At 32.7% G+C, this 22,319-nt stretch overlaps 1 protein-coding gene across 2 annotated transcripts in view; it reads left to right on the forward strand.

Annotated features, from left to right (window-relative positions):
- The window catches only part of Sox102F (transcription factor Sox102F), a 141,001-nt gene that overhangs the window by 47,308 nt on the left and 71,374 nt on the right, over positions 1 to 22,319 (forward strand). For both annotated transcript variants that reach the window (XM_068766981.1, XM_068766983.1), the window contains exon 2: positions 4,691 to 5,236. In XM_068766981.1, the coding sequence (XP_068623082.1) occupies positions 4,695 to 5,236 (542 nt within the window). In that variant the 5' untranslated portion in view covers positions 4,691 to 4,694. The remainder of the gene's footprint in view (positions 1 to 4,690; positions 5,237 to 22,319) is intronic.

Raw genomic sequence — 22,319 nt, forward strand, 5'->3', positions numbered from 1 at the left:
GAAATTTTAATGCACAATAAAAAAATTAAATTAACTGTAAAATAAAATATTTATCATAATAACTATGTCAAATACAAATATCTTAAATTATAAATGTACTCTCACAATTTTAATAGTCTGACTTGTATGTTATATATGTAAATCGATAATAATACAATATAGCAGTACTGAGCTCATACGTTTTCTCTATACACGTGGATTTCAATACGGAGCGTAGTAAATGAATATCCATTTTGCACTTGACAATAATAACTTTGAAACTGATTTATAGAAACGATTTGCGATTGTATTCACGTCATTCTATCCCTCAATAGTTTGTTTCAATCTTGCAAAGTTATTCATGCGGCGATATGTTCCAATTTCAACTTTATTGTTTAAGTCTCAAGGAAATGTATGGTGCATTAGAAATGTGTAGATTGTAACTATTAATTTCCTTTCCATTACGGTCACAATAACATCACGCGGTGACGAGAACAATATGGCGTGTTGGCGGGAAAATCGTCAAGTCAATTACATTCGGAAAATTGATTTAAAGATGAAGAAGTTTCTCGAACATAGCCATTCTGTGTTGAATACTAAATAACACCACCTACTTATATTTTATATTTTTAAAATAATATATTATTTTAATAATATAGATAATATTGTTTATTATAATTAAAAATAATATTATTTTTTGTTAACAGATAAAAAAGAAATATTTTTCGAATAGTTTTTTTTATTTTTTTATTCAAATTAATTCTGTTTAAACTATCTTTAGGAAATGATGTGGAAAAATGTTAAATAAAAATTTTAAGCATTTACCTTTTCCTGAATAATATACGAGGGTCAAACTGAAAGTTCTTAGAAAATCAAAAACTAAGCATTCTAGCAAGTTATTAGTTTTATTATAACTTTTCAAAATAGCGTCCATTTACATCAATACATCGCTGCATTCGATGGAACCATTGAGAAAAGCACCTTGCCCACTCGGCCTTAGGGGTCTCTTCGACGGCGTTTTGAAACGCAGCCACTGCTTCTTCGGCGTCCATAAAATGTTTTCCTCGAAGTTTTTCTTTTATTTTCGGGAATAAATAAAAATCGCAGGGTGCGAGGTCGGGGCTATACGGCGGGTGACCCAGTAATTCCACGTCTGAGGTCGCCAAATAGTCGATCGTTTGCCTGGCGGTGTGCGACGAGGCATTGTCGTGATGAAGGAGGATCCTGCTGCGAGGTCGTTTCTCTCGAACTTTTTCCAAGACAAGTGGCAAACAGTTGTTAGTGTACCACTCTGCATTAACCGTTTTCTGATCCTCTAAGACAACTGTCGCGTAATGACCTATCTTTTCGAAGAACGAGGCCACCATCTATTTTCCAACACTTCGACCTCTCTTCACTTTAGTTGGCAACTCTTCGGAAGGAAACACCCACTGAGCAGACTGTCTTTTGGTTTCCGGATCATAACAGTAAATCCAGCTTTCGTCACCCGTTAGTATGTCGAACACAGCATTTGAGTCACCTCCGTTAAATTTTTGGATCATTTCTCGGCACCAATCAACACGGCGGAGTTTTTGAGCCTCGGTCAAATTATGCGGTATCCAGCGGGCACAAAGCTTCCTGACCGCTAAATGTTCATGGAGGATTTTGTGCACTTGACTCATACCTATGCCTAGACTTGTCCGAATCTGCTGATAGGTCACTCTTTTGTCAGTCTCTATCATACGCCGCACAACACTGATATTGTCTTCAGTCGTCGCTGTAGAAGGCCGTCCCTCACGCAAATCATCGGTGAGATTAGTTCGACCACGTTTGAATTCATTAAACCAGTTGTAAACTGTGGCACGAGATGGGGCTTCATCGTGAAAAGCCAATCGAAGTCTATCATAACTTTCTTGTTGACTTATATGACATCGAAAGTCATAAAAAATCATTGCACGAAAATTTTCTCGGCTTAAATTCATTCTGACGTGCACAGACAATTTTCAATTTGCCGCCAAATCGTAAAACAAATGACAAATGAATGAAATGTATACTCAATATTATTGGTAAAGAGTTCTATTCTCAAAATTTAAACTTATTTTTTTAATATAATGCTTTTAAGTTGCCAGTTCTAAAAACTTTCAGTTTGGCCCTCGTATTTACCAAAAAAAAAGTTTCAGGCAATAATACCTATAAAATAACAAAATTACAAATACAGATAATAAAAAAAAAACTTCTAAAATGCTTTCAAAGAGTTCAATGGGGCAACAGCTGATTTCAATTTCGCGACGAAGGGGAGACGAAGTGGAACAATGACATAACCAAATTGAGGGCAAATTGTTTTTGTTAAACGGGACTTTAAAAAGAGATTTTACCAGTATAACACCAGGAAAATGCCTTATGGGATTTAGAAAGATAAAATATCTTTACCAATTATCGAAATACTTGTTTCACTGTCTTAATAAGTATCCAAATGGTATAGTTCTGTTCTGTGTGTGTGTTTTTTTTTAACTATCATGAAGTCTTTAAGTGGAAGGCTATAATTAAATCTATATAAAGCAATACATTGTCCTCTTTTATTGATTCAAAACTGCAACATCGTACAGCTGCGGTTATTGCCGAAGACGCAAGGAATTCTATAGCAAATTGGCGTGGGGTTACGAAGAACTGATTTTTTTAATATTAAATTTTTTTGATAGTATTTTAATTTTTTATTTATATAATAATTCCACTAAAACGGGTTTTAAATATTTTTTTTTATTTCCACACTTATATTAATAAAAAAATAGGTATATGCTAAATCGCCAAACTTAAAACACAGTTTGTTGGTAAAAAAAAGAGATTATTAAACTAGTGTTATTTCCTTTCATGAAACTAAAAAAAGTATTATGTTCAAAGTGATTTGACAAGAGATGTCTCATATAATAAATTAAGTTTTATTACATCGATCGACGTTGATCGTATGCTTACATAACAAGGATATTAATAGAACATATGTTAAACCTTAAAACAACTGAATGTCTACGCACAAATAAAAATGAAATTAATTTTGGCTAGGATATTGACACAACTAAAAAAAACTATAATGTCATTAAACCAGTATCGATTAATACAAAAATAAAATCATTCTTAGGATTCTAGAAAGCGGGAACTGCAGCGCAGCTCGTCCATCGGACAAGCCACTTTGTTAAGAATATCGGTTCTACTGAAATACTATGGGAAGGTCTATGTCTAGTTCTAAAATTTAAATATTTGCTAAATAACCTATGAAGGAAGTAAAAACTATCTTCTAAGCTTATATTTATAAGTAATTGTTATTTAAAAAAGTGTATTAGTATTTTTTACAACATAAACATTAGAACTATAATTATAAAAACTAAAACATACAAAGGGACGTCAAGAGATATTTAGTTAGAACTTGTATCGAAACTAAATTAACTGACTGTATACAACTGATTCGAACGCAAATAAGCTTCAAAGCAGAAACTCCAGACACTATCTGAACAAGAAATTCATTTGTTGGCACAACCAATGAAGACTTCCTGCCCAGATAAATGTGATCTATACGGATTTACAAACGGCACACTATGACCCGAATAAGTAAACATACGAACACATGATGGTGTCCTATCACAAATGCGATATGGGAACCTTCTTCGTCGGTATAACGCACACATTAACAAACCGTATTAGTTGCTTGAATGATTACGGGCTTAATCGGATCCGTCCGCCTTTCTGTTTCTTGGATATACAGACATTAAAGAGGAATTTCGTGAAACACTTGGAGATCTTACACGATTGGACGGCAGTCATAGTGTAGCGGACACCTTAAGTCCAAAGGAGGCAGAAACTGCAATTAGTACAATTAGCAGAGCCCAATTAGGTGCTTTAACGAAGCGAGTTTCCTAACTAGTCGGAGAGTTTGGTGACAAATACGACGTTTGACGTCCGACCTGAGTCGGATCGTAACGTTTGAATGTTATGTTTGTGTTAGTTAAAATATATTTCCATGATTCATTGCGATGGCTCCAATTAGATTGCTCGAATTAATTTAGTGCCTAGATATAAAAACTAAAAAAGACTTATATATATCGATAGTCGTGAATAATTTATGAATATAATAATTTTAGTAAAAAACAATTAAGAATTAAAATATCAGTAGTGTTGATCTTTTAATAAAAAAATAAAAGATTCTTGTTTGGTTTTGATTTATTTTAATCGTTAGATGTCACGGCCATTGAATTGATTATTTCTATTAAATGCAAAGTTTAATATGTTATTAAGCCGCATATTTTATTTTACTTTCTTCTTTTTCTTCTTGTATGTTCTGATAGAAATACTGATATAGACAAATAATTTCGCTTTATTATATCTTGCGGACAATAGAAATAAGTCGTTGAGTGCAAGAGAAATGGCCATAACTATGGTGTATACTCAATTAAACGGGTTTAGTATTACAAGAATATGCAGTTATTGTTAAAAAAATTATTACTTTAGCATTTCCATTACTTGACATAGCTGTCCCCAATAAATCTCCTATAAGACCTGTAGGAAGAGACCGACAACCAATGTTTTCCGTTAATTTTAAAGTGAATCGTTTGTTCACCTCGTGGGTGGACGTCTTACGCTGCGTCTGCTGGTTTGTGATCTTCATCCTAGAACCTTGGCCCCAGTCGCCATCGGTTCTGCGCTCTGTGTCGCCTAAAATACTCATCTATATTGTTTGTTACAGAAACATGTCATCTAAACGAAAATCGCCACCGTCGAAATTGCAAGAAGGCGCCGCCGACACTGAGAGACCTGAAGCCGGCCCGGCCAACTTAGATTTTTCCGACCACCAAGAGTCAGACGATAACGAGCAACAAAACTACTACAAATTCTCACCAAGCTCCTCCACGAGAAGTTCCATAAGCGAAGAGGAACCTTCGAACTTCGAAGACGAGCGACCCACAAAGAAGCAGCGATTCGATCAAACATTAGACATGACAAACAATCTACTAGTCCCATCATCTTTCCTTAGCCTGCACCAAGTCAATGATTTGCAAGCAAGAAGACGCGGCTCTTCCGAATGCAGCAGCCCCGGTGCGGAAGCGAAAGTTTTAGGACTCTGCAATAATAACAATTCATTGCTGAATCACAACAGTGCGTTATCCCTAGCGCCTCCTCACAAGCGGTCTATGGATGATGTTCTAAAGAGATTAACGTCTAAAATGAATAATAGCACTATTAAAGAGGAAAAGCGACCTACGCCATCGACCACGCCGGTCAAACAAAACAAGTACGTATTTATTTACTTTTAATCGTTTAAATTTTTCTGTTTTGTATTAATATACGCAAAGAAATCTCTGAAATAATTTCGACGGATATTTCGCCGGCTTACACTTAGTCGACAGAAATAATTAAAGGGAAATTTTGCGGCGGAAGTGCAATAGCTATTTAATTGTAAATATTGATATGTTTTCTAAAGCATACAATGATATTTATATATGAAAATAAAAGGCATCTTTCATAAATAATATTTAATTTCTGTAGATATTCGAATTATACTTATGAACTATTTCTTTACTTTATTTTGACAAATTCTTTTGTAATTACATAGTTATATGTCATATTGTCATTGGCTGACATGGTGTCGATTAAAAAGCTCTCCTAGACATATTATAGTGTTAATTATATTTGATATTTTAAATTGTATCTCAATTCATGAGCGAAATTAATTAGTAATTACATATAAACGTTAATAAGTACGTATGATCTTCACGTCACCTTCATTATTGGCAATTTCCGATATCATCTCACTAATCAAATGTTTTGTTTCATTAAACATATCGAGAGATACGGAAACTATTATTCAAATGACGAACAAAGTTATTATTAATGCGACTGTATTATAAACAATTCATATTTCATCATAACATTCATTTAATATTTATTTTTGATATTGACCTGTACTGAAATTACGTATTTAATTTGTATGTGGTTAATTATACGCTAGTTTTTTTTTATGTTTTTGTACACAAACAATATGGAAAACGCTGGATATGGGTAGTTTCCAACTGGTCTTATTAAAAATGTATGGATGGGACATAGCGGTGGACGGCTGAAATGATGGTAAAAAATAATTAAATTTTAATACGTGATTATTGGAATTTTTCAAAACGATAGGAATAGGGTGTATAGCTCATCTGCTGTCTATTAAAATATTAAGGGGACCGGAAAGTAATGTTGCTTTCTTAAGTTAAACTCACACGACTACATTTTTAACAAGTTTTTATTTCTAATCAACAATATATTCACCTACGTTATCATCAACCTTTTCCCATCTAGTATACAAATTTTTGATGCGTGAGCGGTAAAAAATCTATCGATTTTTTTTGTAAAATACGTCGACAGAAACGATATTACTTTTCGGTCCCCCTAATATAACTGACAGCAAATGAGCTATTCACTCACCATTTTAAAGATTTTACATCTATAACCAATCACCCTGTAAAAATTTATTTTTTAAACATAAAGGCCGTGTAAAGTTAATAAACTTAAAAGGCTGGTCACTAACTTTTATAACCAACAAAATATTAATGTACCGCTAATGTTCATACTAAAATAAATCGTGTACACACCACGTTACTATCCTTAGTGCGCTCACAATTTAATTGGCCGTAATATGACTCATTAAAAACAATGTTAAGAGTCGGACCACCGCACGCTCACTATAAAAGCGTTAAGCGCCGCCTTAACTAGGTTTTTATAGATATTTGACTTTAAGCGGGACTCGTCCTGGGATGTTCTGTGACGGAAGTCGTAAAGTTCCGGCAGGTCGCGTTGCTTGAGTTGGGTTTATTTTGACTAAATATTATTATCACTCCCATTAGCGACAGTTAACGATGTGTTTGATTGTGCTCAGTGTTGCAAATTTATAGTTTAAGCTTGTAGAAGCGATATTACTATAATAATGAAATATATTACTTCATAGTCTCATATATTTAGTAAGTTCTTCATTATCCTTTCAGCCGCCGGATGTCTACTGGTTTTAAACCTCCTCCTTAGATTTCCATTACGACGGTTAGAATTGCTTGCATCTCTCAAGCTCTCGCCTAGTTAAATTCACAAGGTTTACGCTAAGATGTTTCCTTAGAAATCCGTAGAAACTTTTATGCGATAATGATGCGAAGAAAAGGCAAGATACAATTATTAAAAAATATATCCCGAACGAGAGGTCCCCAATAACGGGGACCACAAAAAAAACAATTGCAAATTCACGGAATATCTTTTAGTTTCGGTAAAAAAAATTAAAAAATAAATACATAATTAAAATGTCCGATTGTTTTGATAACTACTGATCATTATAAAATAGTGACTATTTTTTCGTCATACGTGAAACTCAATTATGAATTTTCGTATCGTAATCACATCATCATCATTTCACCCGTAGGACGTCCACAGCTGTATGTTGGTGTTTTCCATAGATTTACAAAAAAACGGGTAATAATAGGCATGCATTCAGCATTTTCCGAAGGCCTTAACAATATCATTTATCCACTTTATGAATGGAAATCATACGCTGCTTTGTGGGTATTTTTTATGTTCTTCACATTATAATAATGAATCTAAATTGTATCTGTTGATATTAAAGCTAGCATAGAAGCTTTTAAAGCAACATAGGAACAGAGCTCGCGTAACGGAAGGGTCCACGAACTTAACAAATTAAAACAAGCCCGATTTCGTCTGTTCTACGTTCTCTCATTAGTAGCCTATACGCGTGTAAGTATATAGTGTAATGATTAATAAGTATGCTGTATCATTGTACCGTACGGTAAACTTGTACAATGTCACATATTGCAAAAATATTCGACTTGAAAATGCAGTTATAATAATTTTAAATTTATTACACCCAATAAACCACAATAAAAAATATTGTTTTAACTAAAAAAACATTGTACACAAAACTGAAGTATAGTTATGAAAATTAAAACAGTTAAAAATTATCAAAATAAAGAAAAAGCTGGGCTAATAATAACTACCAATGATTGTTAAAAGTATCCGCCGTTTATGAGAAAAGTGCTCTTTGTACTAAATGTATTAAAAACTCCAATAAACAACCACTCAAAAAATGTATTAACATTGTTTCTATTACATTTTCTTAAGTGAAAACATTTAATATTGCGATGAAACTGATGTCCCAGTAAACAAATCCAGATGACAAACGGGAGAAATAATCGCATCGGATACTTATTATTTAGTCTAAGCCGTATCAACATGAACTGTATCAAACATATCAACTATATACATTGCAATTAAGTATCCAGTTTAAATAGATCCCCGACCTATGGTTGTTAGTGGTATATAAAACTAGTTTCCCGCTTACAATACGTTATCAGAGGTCATGATATTTTGGACGCAGCTCACAATAAAATTAGATATAGATAGTATTTAATAATAGAGGTGATAATTGTAAGGGTTAAGGCGGTGTCAAGCGCGAACTATGTCAATATTTGTATTTACGCGCTCTCCGTATCGCTGAATAGTGCTTATCTTCGTAATTAATAGCTTTTTCGATAACAGCGATTGTTGTCGCGGATGTATTCGTCTGTTGCTAAGGGTTACATATATTGTGAAGTGAAATTTGTAAACGGTTTTGTTCTCTTATACGTTACTGTATAGATCATAACATAAGTCTTCACTGGTGAAATGAACGGAAATAAACCAAGAAGTCAAAGTCCGTATCGGTGGCCAGAGCAGATATCGAAGAAGATTGAGATGCAATTGAATGCAAGCTTTACATAGTCCTTTGGCGGATATCCTACGCTACGCTGCGCTTCCGTGGTCTCTGCTCCAGAAGTTTACGATGAGATATAATATAATTAATTACATATAAGTTTCATTAAGTTTTAATTAGAAAATTCTAATTAGAAGTTACTGGTAGACATGAAAATTACGAACAAATTTATTGGAAAAAGTTTTTTTGTTTTGTTAGCCAAATTAAGCTGTTTAAATTATTATATGTAAAACAATGGAAGTAGACTTATTTTTAGTTTATATGATATTTAGTTAAATTATTGACTTTCTTACACCTATTAGGAAAAATTAGAAGTGAATTATCGGTAGAAACTTATATTACTTACTTATATACGGTAGAAATTTTGTTCTCAAGTTTCTACCGTATCGTGCATATACCAATTTTATCACAATAATTTTATAAATACGAAAATATCTTTCGAAATTTCAACAGGCATTATATCATACAAGTCCGTGCAATCAACGTTCGACATAAGTGATGATGCAATCACAGTTCCGACAATACAATACACGGTCGCAACTCTGGCCAAATCAATCCAATTCGTATAATTAAAGATAGAGCCATCAGCGGTCTATTTCCTAACAAAAGATCCTAATACCCTTTCACGGGTTTTGGGATATTAAGACAAATGCACGGCCATTGTCCCGCGGGCGGTGTACTAATTAATCGCCATGTTAATCGCCATCGCTTCAGATTAAGACGTGAACTCGTAATGTGCCTCAATCTATCTCAGTTATGGCTGTGTCGAGCCCATATTTTGCTGCGTGGAACATGTTAAAAGCGCAAGCGATGACGATTATTATGCCCCTCTATCCAACGCCTATAATCTATCGTTCCCAAACTGGTTATAAGGTACTTGACGTTTCCGAGGAAGCCCTCGAGCCTTCACGAAAGGACTTTTACACTAAACACCTTCCGCACTCTACTCCCTCATGCTTCCGTTACCTGTAAATGTGAATAAAGCAGCAGTGTAGCTTTATAATAGTGCAAATATATTACAGGTAACAATTAAAAAATATATCTTAAAAATTATTACTACTCCCCACAATCAGCAAAATAAAACATCGGTAGAAAATCGGTACTTTTTAGGACCTAGAACAGTTTTCCACGCCCGGCGCCCGAATGGCGGATTACGTGTCGTTCTATTTCTGAAAAGAGGTTTTGCCCATAATAGTTAGTTGCTAATAGACAATGATTTAATATAATATTGTCTTTCGTCTATAACTTAATCCCACACAACCAGCGGGCCGGCCACAATGGAACAGGCCGTAATTTGTACAATGATAAATATTTTTTGAAAGCACAATATAAGTATTCGAAATTATAAAAGGCTGGCAACATTAGTTAATGTGAATATCATATTTATTATTGTCGAGGGATCACCCGGCGGCGATCTCATTGTACTCTGTATTTAAAACAATGCTTTCTGTAATCTACATTCGAGTATAAATAATGATTACGTTTTATTTGCAAACAATGATATATTTGATTGACTGTCTTTTATTTCGTATAAAGCAACTATTAACAAAGTGAAGGTAGTCAATTCTTACTAGAAGCCCTCGTTCAACTAAAATATTCAATAAATTTTAAAGTATAGAAACGGTCAAAGATTTTTTTAACAAATAACACAACGGAATACTTAGGACTATTTATGAGTGTGTGGATGGTTCTAAATAAATATTAATTGAATCTGCAATGATTTGTAGGTACATGAGCTTCGCACATACTGTTTTTTGCATCTTTATCGCGCAGCTATATCAACAGAAACACGGACTCAATGATTTCTGTATGTTGCTCACAATCCTAATTGTTTCTGTGCTATGATAGTTTTTATTTTTACATTTCTTTTTCATAAAGAGGCGCTTAGAAACATTTTTATGTGTGTATAGAAGCCCGTTGGAAATGGGTTAAAAAGCTTTTAGAGGTTATTATATAGTTCATGTGTCAGAACAAAAAATTTTATAGCTTTTACAACAGTTTTTAAATCAATTTTTATAAAGTGTTCACCCAATACGGTACATTATTTTATTTTCTATTCAAATGCGACAGGCATATAATAAACAATAAATAACTTCAATATGAAGTAATTCAAATTTTAAACAGTGAGCCATACATTCACACAACTAAACACTCTTTATAAATTAATTAGGAAAAAAGCAAACTTTTAAAAAGCCACTTCGTTTGACCGAAATTTTTTAGATATTACTAATTGAAATGTAATGAAATAGTGTTGATGATTACCAAGGAGCACAAAAAAATAAGCCAGTAATCGAATCTGACAATGTGCTTTCATCACGAGAGACGTTGATGTGCGAAATTCTAATAAAAGATCTTAGTTGGTATATTAAAATCGCTTACTTTGCGTAAGAGATTTGAAATACAGTAACAATAATTAGTAATAACCCTGACACAGTTATCTAAATAGAAAAATGATCTGTATATGTTGCAAGTAACGACATTTGTGTAAACATCTCTAACCGCAAAAGTAACGTATTACAATTTGCAACCTACTTGTGTGTCATTTTTTTTAATACGATCAAAGCAAAGGAGGAAAATGGCGTCCGTATTTATTTTCTCGAGATTTCTAAATATGCAATTTTTTATCTGTGTAATACTTTTTGAATGTTAGCGGGTAAGAATGAATGATGTACTTCATAGTTTATTTCTAATTTTATAAGGTACTTATTGGCAATAACAATTTATATTGATAATTTATCTTATATATTATATACTTAAAATCACTATAACGTTAGTATAATGCCCCATTACCTTATAGTATCTTGTTAATAAATAATTTAGTATCGATTATTTAAAGTTTGATTTTTATAATTTAAAAACTTAAATAACATTTTATGACTAAAATAATAAAAGTCTAGTATGAGTACGTCTAAAAAGGCAAACATATTTCATAGTTTTCCTGTTGAAATTTTTTTTTAGAAAATATTCCTTTAATATTGATCCGTAAAGACCAGTCTCGTAGCAATCTTTGAGGGAGGCCTAACCTTACAGAGAAAATATTGGCTGACATAATGATGATATTATAGTGAATGTATAAATTGTCCTATTCTTTCTAACATCGGTTCGTAATGAGATATAAATATGTTTTTTTTTCTATGTATATTATATTAAATGTACAAAAAAACAATTATTACGTTCTCTGATCATTCCAAAATTTAATATATATAAAAACGTCACCTTATACTAAGCAAAAACCGAAATCTGAACGTAATACGAAAAATAAACCACAATGCTTGTGTGCGGTATTCACAATTTATATTGTGCGATTTCATTGATTCAGGTTTAAGTGTATTGCTTAACTTATGGTTATATTTTAAGTTGCATGTAGTTGAACAGGATTTAAGGAGGGAAATAACATAAACCGTTTGACAAATCCGTCAGTCTCTAAAGATCAAGACCGCGCAAACAATATTGTCAAGGCGAACCCAACCGGGACATGTCAAGACAATCAACAAGGCGCGGACACAATGCCCCTTTGTAAGGCACAACGACGCTTTATGACCAATGACAAAGTGGCATTTTGCAAAGATTTGCCCCACACGTGAAAACAACAGTACCGCATATTATATTAAATAGAATTGTCTATTTAAATTGATGGTTTATGTTTATTGAATATAAGTAGTTTCATTGTGTACGATGATACTTGTATTGAATATTTATTAAACTTTAGCATTAAACAAAAGTAAAATGGAATGTAAATCGTGTTACAATTCAGTGTAAATATCTATCTCTTTCATATTTGGTCTAAGAACACGGTAATAGTTTAATATAAATGACAATGTATTTTATCTTTGATTAAAAACGAAGCGATGTTATGGTGAAAAAAGCCAAATAAGATAATATTTTTTTCTCATTATTTGTTTTTTTTTTTTCTCTGACTTCGATCTCTCCTCAACTTTAATCCGCAGCCACACGCATGGGCGAATGGTTCAGGATATGGAGAATTGAAATATACACTCACACGCCTATAGTGTACTTTCGGGCGAACGAATTTTATTAAGTTCGTGAACACTTTAGTTCCGCGAAGTTAGTTCCGATGAAGCTAATGATGAAGATGAGGCTTTTGCCTCCGGACAAGTAGCATTAACATCATAGATTCAAACACAAAGAAAATTTCTAACAAGTCTAATTCTTTATAATTGAAAAATGTAAATAATTGTGTGATGTTAATGTAATAAAAGTAGTGTATAGTATACGGTTATAAACTGCCCCATAGCTGTGAAAGGAAAGCTATTTGTTGCAAAGATATCATTTCACAACATTCCCAGCGCGGTTGCTAATTCTAAAGTTTATTATAATTTTCATTATGAATATGGAGTAATGTATTTTATATTACACTAGTCTACGTCCGCAATTGTAAAGGTACGTACATATTCATAAATATTATTTGTACTTTGCTAAGTGAAACACAAATTCTAACGCGATGTTGCGTATTTGAAAATTTTGAACAACCGTTAAATTGTTATTGCAGGATAATAACAAATAATTTATTTGTTATTATAATTGAATCTTTACCGACAATGTAAGCACGACATATGTGAGTACTTATACTTTTGTTTTTTTTTTCTGTTTAAATTCTAATGAAAGGGAGAAATGAGACGAAAGATTTGAACAGTTACAAGTAATATAAAGATGTGTTTACATACGAGAATTAAGATGTACAATAGCGTACAAGTAAAGATAGATAAAATTCGATTTCGACATCATCTTCTCGTTTTAAGGACAACTCAATCATGGGTCAAACAGGGATTAACGCATATACTAAATCTGGTTGAATAGCAATCAGAAGAAAAATGTGCCAAATTGTAGAGTAAACATAAAAACCACCATTTGAGCATGGGCAAAAAAAATGCATGTAAACTTGTTCTTACTTAAGCCTCCCACATAGATTTCCAATCGGACCGGTAAGTATAGACACAGTAATTCTACACGATATATGTTATCTTAAAATTTAACATATTATAATCCTTAGTTTGAACATAAATAAAGAAATAAATCTATATTTGATATTACTAACAAACACATAACATAAGAATGCTGCGCTAATTTGAATCAATAGGTTAACAACAGAATGGAGAACTTACATCATTTGTTCATGTCAACGATCACAATAGGCTAGACCTTAATTAGTATTCATAGATATCCTTAACAATTCGAATACAATAGAGCTTTGAGAACGAAACAATATACTAAATCCTTCATAAAGTTAAAAGCTCTCTATGTTTGGAATGTAAGGAAATTATTAAATGTCTGATGTATGCCACGTATTTTTATTTGACTGTGTTGAGATTTATGTGTTTTATAATTATTTGTATCTATACGATTTGAAAGATTTATTTGTGAAAGAGCTTTTGTTTTATGATCCCATCATCATCGTCATCAATATTTCAGCAGAAAAAAGTTCACAGTCAAACTTGAGCCCGATTTTAAATTTCCAATAAGACTGATAAGAAGCGGCTTGCATCCAGCGTCTTGTTTTTAAAAACGTTAATCAATAAAGAATTTGCTAAAGCAAAGGTACTGTTGTGTCAGTTTCAATAAATTATTGATCTGTAAATTTTCTGGCGCAACAATGAAGGTTCTAATAACATTTGTAATATGCAGCGTAAACTATTTAATAAGAAGTTTATCACTCGCATAAAATTGACAGTATCAAGTTATAAACTCAATCAAGTTTTCCGTTGCGCCAATCGTGTAGAAAACGTAATGACTCCTCATTCCTTTGCAATTATGTAAGCTCAGAATCCGCTGCCTACTTTTGCCTAAAGATAGTCACTTTATCTGTTCAGTTCAACGATTCGACTGCGTAACGAATTATGACTATTGCAATACTATTACATTGCAAAAGAGCATTTTCTGACTACGGTTTCCCGCCTTCATCATTTGAAATTGGAATGCAGCGTTAAGCGCAGCTCAGTGATTGGTTCATACAATATTCAGGCCGGCCAATCGCGACTCGGCTGTGTCGCCAGTGCATCAAAAATTCTATCTGAATATACCGCCAGTGTGGCGAGCACTAAAAATGATAATACCCTAACATGGACAGCCATACAATTTGAAATGAAGAATTCATGCAATACTCAGCGTTTACATTTCGTATGTATTTTTATCGATAGCACTGAATTGAACAGGTCCGGTCCATTTTATTTATTGACATGATATTCATAGTACGTTTACGACGCGATTCTTGAAAAACAACTTTTTATTAAGCGCATAGCAGTAGTGTGTTCGAATAGAAAATGGTAGCCGATATGTATGTACATCGTGTACACGTTATTAAAGGGAATTTTTAAAACAAGCTTTATATTGTTATTTTACTAAAACAGAAGTTCGAGTGGTAATACCTTTTAACTATCTCATCATTTCAGCCATAGGAGGTCCACTTCTGGTCATGGACCTCTCTTAAAGATACCCTATAGTGCCCATAGCTACTTCAACTTCTCAATCCGCTGGGCTATGTCGGCTACTTTGAGTAAATAAAAATTAATTTAAGTTAGTGTCTACTTACATAGTCTGATTTTAAAGGAATAACACTTCTTAGAACTTCTGGTTAGTAGATAGATAGATAATTTTTTTTTCAGATTGCAATTACCCAAACACAACAATAAACAAAAATATGGAAGCAGAAGACAAAAAAGCTACACATAGAGTAACCGTGAAAAAATTAAATTTAATAATAAATTAAAATATTTCTGCAGATATAATTAATGTGTGTGTCATATTATATTGCATGCATGGTATGTGGAAATGACAAGCGATTAAGTCCATATTTACAATTGTATAAATAAAATACATGAAAAAGTATTTCGTTTGGAAAAAAAAAATTAATGTAAAGCTGTTTAAAAAAATTTAAAATAATAGACACTGTAGTTTGAATTATGATGTGCATAACATATAAAACTTTCCATTGATTTTTTTATTATTATCAGTTAATTTAAAAAAAAATCCAAAAATAGTTCATAGAACCTTCTCGTAATGTTTTCAAACACAACATTCAAAGTAACCTTTAAATTTTTGAACGCCAAAGCTCGCGCGGCTTCTTTCTGACCTTAACCTGATTTAAAATGCTATCAGTCGACTCCCCAGCTCGGTGCTTCAATACGCTACGCTCCTGTCGTCCCGGCCTCAATAAAAACGCAAAGACATGACGGACGGCGGCGGCGAGTGCCTTTTAAAATAATAATGAGTGCATTGTTATCTCAAAGAATAATGTGGATATGACTTATTGCAAAATTTATAAATAATGGACCGTACATCTTATGGTTAAATATCAATAATTTATACTAAATAACGATTGATCAAAAAACCTAATGAATTACAATTACTGTTTTCTTTGATGAAATGTCCACATTGTAAATAAAACATTTCCTTTATTATTACATTGTTAGACTAGGGCACAATCCTACGCGTGACTGTGTCATCATATTTTATGTCATTTATTCTTTTAAGATTTTAGCCAATGAACGTCGTACTTTTATGCCTAAATTTAAACATATAATTCCATTATAAGCATCAGTCTTACCTAATTACATTTTAAATGACTTCATAGGAGATAGCATATATAGGGAATGACGTGTTCGCTTCCATGCTAATATGAAATTATATATTCTTTAAATAAAATTTATATAATGCGGCTGATTTCCTTTCACCTGATCATCTCACGTCTGATCTTTGAAATTTAAATAATCTAAATGGTAACATCTGCATCAATAAATAAACATTTTTAGTCCATTAATAATAGAGAACGTTATAAGTTATTATTTTGTCATAGAAATAATTTGAAAAAAAAAACTGTAAAATAAATGTTTTTCTGTAGGATATCCACACTAATCGAACACTTGTCTCGCGAGGGGCAAACAAGATGAATAACCCTAGCAAGTTACCGTTGCCTGGCGTTAAGGGATTTTTTATTGTTGCCCACAAATTGTGTCGGCGTGTGGTTGCCCCCGGTGTTGCATACTTTATGTCGCTCACATGATGGCATACGGCACTCCTTTATCCACCGGCACAAACTGCCTACTGACGAGACGTCAATATGTACTTTTAAAGACGTACTTATAAGCTTTTAGTTTTTACCAATTTTCATATTTTAAAGCCTTCTCAAAATATCCAAAAAGTATCCAATACTCCGAAAAGACTGACTACATGATTCTCATAAGGGTGATACAACTTGCGTCCACTGAAGTGAACGCTTCTAGAAACTTCCTTGTTGAGAATCGAAGTCAATATCTTTGCACAATTATTCATTTTTATTTCTCTTTTCATGAATTTCAATCAAAAGTCTGATTCATTTGATTATTGTTTAACGGGTTTGTAAGAACGCGCAATACAAGTTTATGCGCATCCCAACCAAGTTTAATTATAATATTAAATTCATTATAATATAATTTTAAATTCTGAAATTTTTAAAAATATTTACTATGTACGAAAAGTGAACAAAAACACTTAGATTGGTTAGTAGGTGTAATATACATATATACACTACATAAACATGTAAATAATAATTTATTTTAAAAGGCCTTCGCCAAAGACTATGGGCGGACATACTATTATCACCATGCATGGCAGGCGTGTTGGTGATAAGATCATAGCAGTGTGGTATTATGGTATTCAGAGGACGCTGCTGCCCATCCTCTCTCGGAATCTTGTATTTGAGCAGTGAAAATCTTATAATATCAATGCAAATAGTGTAAATTATATAAGATTGGATTGTGGGAATCGAATCCGCGATTTATGATCCCAAATCTCAGTGAACTACCACTGGGCTACCACTTTTAAGCTTTGATAGGGTGGGTATCTTAAAAATAATAATTAATAATGGCATTTATGATTCCGGTTAACGTATTACTGGACGGAGGACAAAAATAAAGTTAATTTGTTTCAAATTATGCAGGAGAAATTAATCTCTCGGATCTGATTAATTGAAAATTTACTCGATCGGGAAAAAAAAAGTTATAATTATCGTCCGTCGCGCACGTCAAAGAAGCCCTATCTGCGAATAATACAGCTGCAATTATTTTCTCATTTACTTTCTTCTCTTAGTTGTAAGCCATCAAAGGAACGTTAAGAATTTTGATCGAAATGAGGGGACGAAAAAATCAAAGTACAGTTTCCAATGTAAAAATGAAGTTTCATAAAGACATGTTTTCAGAATTATGACACCGTCAGATGGGAGCGCTGTTCACGATATTGGATCGATGTTTTTTTTTTCCCCCGCAGTCTCTTAAAAGACATCGAAGTTTCGAACACAGGGTAATTTGAAAGCGAAACGAACTTTATCGTTCTCACCGGACAGGGTGTTCGTTTGATGACAAGTTTCGTAATTTTACGATACGATACTAGGCGGAGTGTTTGATGTAAACATGAATCGGTATTACGTGAAAATTTATTTAATTTAAATACTTATTACTATTCCGTTATAAAACTTATATATAACTCTTAAGCGTATTTTAAGTTAAATTAATCGTGACAGCAATCATGTAAAACTCTAAGAATTATATATTTAATTTAGTCTAGTCTTTTCTTATCATCTATTTACTGTCAGTTCTGTGAGGGTAATCTGAAACTAACCAATTTATAAATTTAGTAGCAACTTAACCTACATCAAGTCATTGTGCGTATATTGGACGGACTTGACTTATCCTGGGACAGTTGGACCCCATCACTGTATGCATTAATTGCGTCTTATATAAGTATAAAATCTCATTCCTTATGAGTAACGGAAAGTTGAGACATTAGTATGGAAAAGCCGGTATAATTTATAATAAGGTGGATTTTATGTAAAGTGTCTACAAAAAAGTAAGAAGATGAAGTTGCATAGTAATCTTCCTCCAAAGTCAACACGAAGACAGGTTTACGTATTCAACGACTTCCCGTTATCTATGCCGTACCTGTCCAATATGAATAAATGAATAATATTTCTGATCCTTCAATTGATTTTATTAGAAAATTTTATTTAGATAAATTTGTTTACAGAGATACCCTTTCTTGTTCACGTGTTGTTGTAAATCAGACTGTATAATGTCAAAATTCATCGTGTCGGCCCCTTCTCGGCATCCATTTTAATGACGTCACCCCTGTTCCAGACACAACCCTTGAGAGATGTCGTTGTATTCATGATGCGTGCCACTTGCCTTTGTTTTTCGTCACGTTATAACCAGGTGCTCTGTTTACTTACACACTTATACACTAATAAAAATAAGATCCTGTTCAGTTGATAAATATTTATTTATTTATTTCAAACCAAGCACGCTGACAGCAATACATAATATAAGTTTATATTTGTTTTATTTAACAAAGTACAAAAAAATTTTGTGTGTTATAGGCATTGCTCTAACCGTAATTACCTTAACTTGCATCTAAATGTTAATTACTGAATAAAACAGAACACGATAGAACTTGACATGAATAATATATCGCATGTTAAATTAATTAACGCTAAGTTAAATATAACCAATACTTATTTCAATATTTAATACGAATTAAATTTTAATTATTTTTTAATATTATCCTATTTTAATATGTAAAAAATAACTATTTGTTACTTTTACTTATTCAAACAAACTTATACGTTTCAATGGATATACATTTCACATATTACTTACTCTATTGCAGCGCGCGTCTGAAAATGACTAATTCTATATTAGAGAGACTTACATTTCCTATCCTCCTCCCCGTTGTCTCGTCGTATCCCTGACTTCTAAGAATCGTAAATCATTTTTTGAAAAGTATGTGGCGTACTACATTAAGCAATCGATGTCGGTCGTCAGCGATGTGCAAATGCTTCAGCTATAGTGGTATTGTTCCCTTTTCGGACCAACGCATTGGCTTGTGGCGTCGTTGTCGCCCTCCATTTATATTTCCAGTGATCAAGAGTTTGTCCGAAATCCGTTACTATAAGCGATATTCGTAATTTTATTTTATAAGATTAGAGTCCATTTTTAACAGGTTAAACTTTTGACGGATTTCCATCGACATTGTCTTACAGTGTAATTTTAATGAGTTATATGAATTACTTCAAAAAAAAAAAATAATTTACTATCGTTTAAATATAGAACGATATTAAAAGGGTTGTCGATTCGTTGCCGTAACCCGTCAGCGGAGCGAAAGTAAAAATAAAGGGAAACTGTAAAAAGGTTATCCTCTCCGCTAAAACAATACATTAGCTAGTAACCCTGTCAGCCCCTAACAGGGGTGACTAATAGAGCAATCCACTATCGCTCGATGTTTCGATAGAATCGATTCGATTATTCCGACTCACGGCTCACCACTTCACTTACCTTCGATTTAGTTAATTCTCTTTATGGTTTACAATTTTGATCTTTTTTTACTGTCAACGTGTTCACGTTGCAATTTATCTGTTCGATGTTTTGGTGTCAATGTTACAATCGATATACGTTGGTTCTCTTAACACAATTAAAATATTAATTTTACATATTTTATTTTCATTTTATATGTGTACAACATATTACCAAAAATTTGCCGACTGCGCTAAACCTTTCTTTGTGGTGATCTTTGTTGGAAGTTTATGCCTTACGGTGGGCATCTATTGACTGATTTATGATGATGAATTAAATTTAGCGATAATCACGAATAAAATTACGTTAATACAATAAACTTTCTATTATAATCAGCTGATTAAAATCTTTGTGAGTAATATGTTAAGTTAAGCAAAAGATATTTCAATATGTACTACAATATATAATGTTTAATATGGTACTTTAATTTAAGTAAAATTTTTTAAAACATCTTTATTCTATATTGTATGAACTAAATGTCTTTTTGGTGGCGTGCTGTGATCGTGGTGTAAGTAGGGTGAATTTGTTAATAATATATAAATACTTTTTTATTTTTTCAAATTAACTTCATTCCCTTCAAAGTAATCTCTGTCCAATAAAACTCACTTTTGCCATTGCTTTTTACAGTCCTAGAAACAGTCAGAATAGTTTCTTTCCGCTACAGCCTTCAAGACCTTCTTTGATTCGGTTCTTATCTCCTCAATCATGTTACAACGACATCCCCACATCAGATTTTTGAGTTTGCTGAATAGCCAGAAGTTGCACGGAGCCAAATGAGGTGAATACGGTGATTGCAAAACCATATGAGTCGAGTATTTGACGTTTTTTGAAGAAAAAAAAAATTGAGCGATTTTAGTCCAAATCCAGACTTGACGAGTTTGCGACACAAAACATCTTTTAAATAGGTTTGGGTTGAGCCAAATTATATTCTATCCTTTGACAAACAGACGCTTGGTAAATATTATAGGCAGTCTTACCAACCTAGTAAAAAAATTACCTGCCTTCCTAATGCCTGGGAGTTATAAATATCAGTTTCACCTTACTTTTGATCACAGGTATTCCTCGATGCTCTCTCGATTTTTAAAGATCACAATTTTTTCTTTTTTTAAAAAAATTAAAAAAGTTAGCTTGCACTGCAGATTTGTTTGTGACGACCTTTGCAAGGCCATCACGGTGGACACAGGTGGACGGTCTACGCTGCGCGGTCCAGTCTGTGGTCTCCACCTTCTTTCTGCTTAATGAAATGAAACCATTGCTAGGTGAAAGTGAATTATATTTACTTGTAAAGCCTTCTTTACCCTTTTCTTAATAATGTATCTGTAGAGATACATCAGAATTAAAAAAAAAAAACAGTGGCATCAATTTTGAACGCAAAGTAATCATTTGTATGTGAATGTTTAGATAATTTCTTAATTTTCGAACGCTTGTTCAGTTTTTTTTTTCTGTTGGCATCCTTGGGTCTTAAAAGTCAAGTGGTATGAATATTAATGTAATATTAAAAAAATCTGCTAAGATAAGGGCTAAAAGAGTTTAAAATATATATGTAATTTATCATCATCATGTCAGCCTGACCTGTCTACCAATACTTTATATATATATATTATACAATTATTTGACATTAATTGTGTAATGAATAAAAAACGAAAACATTAGTAATTGTGGTGTGAGTAGTACGAGGGCGTTCTTATTTCTTAAGACGGTAAATTGTAAGTGGCGTCCCAGTGAGCAGGAAAATAAATACCCACGCTCCCTACAGGCTGCTTGCATTACACTGTCCTGCGTGCGTTCACCGGGCACTATTTTGTTTTCTATTGACTTATAGTAATTCATAGTTAATTATTAAATATAGGCACGCTGTGTGAACTACAAAAATAAATAAATTACAAGAGTGCCCTTTTAGCGGCGACTTGTGGATTAGCAGTAAAAATAAGTAGATATTAATTTTTAATTCCATAACATTTAACACAACTAAATAACGATAAAACATATTGCTTAACAAAACATTACACATATAAAGAATATAATAATAAATACTGAACATATCTTGGCAAAGAACAAGATGGAAGAGGATTGTGGAGAAAACAAAGACGCCAAAGACTTAGATGTAGTTCTTTAGGAAAAAAAAAATTAAGTAATAGAAATAATAATGAAAAAAATTATAACAGTTTATTTTAAAGTAGTGTTTCCATTTATCCGTCATAAAATATAAACAATTTATATTTATTCTATCAATGAAATAAAAAATTAAA

Source organism: Battus philenor, unplaced genomic scaffold (assembly GCF_028537555.1).
Source record: "Battus philenor isolate CCGP_79_NKW_IND1 unplaced genomic scaffold, ilBatPhil1.0.hap1 SCAF_22, whole genome shotgun sequence".
Classification (NCBI taxonomy): Eukaryota; Metazoa; Arthropoda; class Insecta; order Lepidoptera; family Papilionidae; genus Battus; species Battus philenor.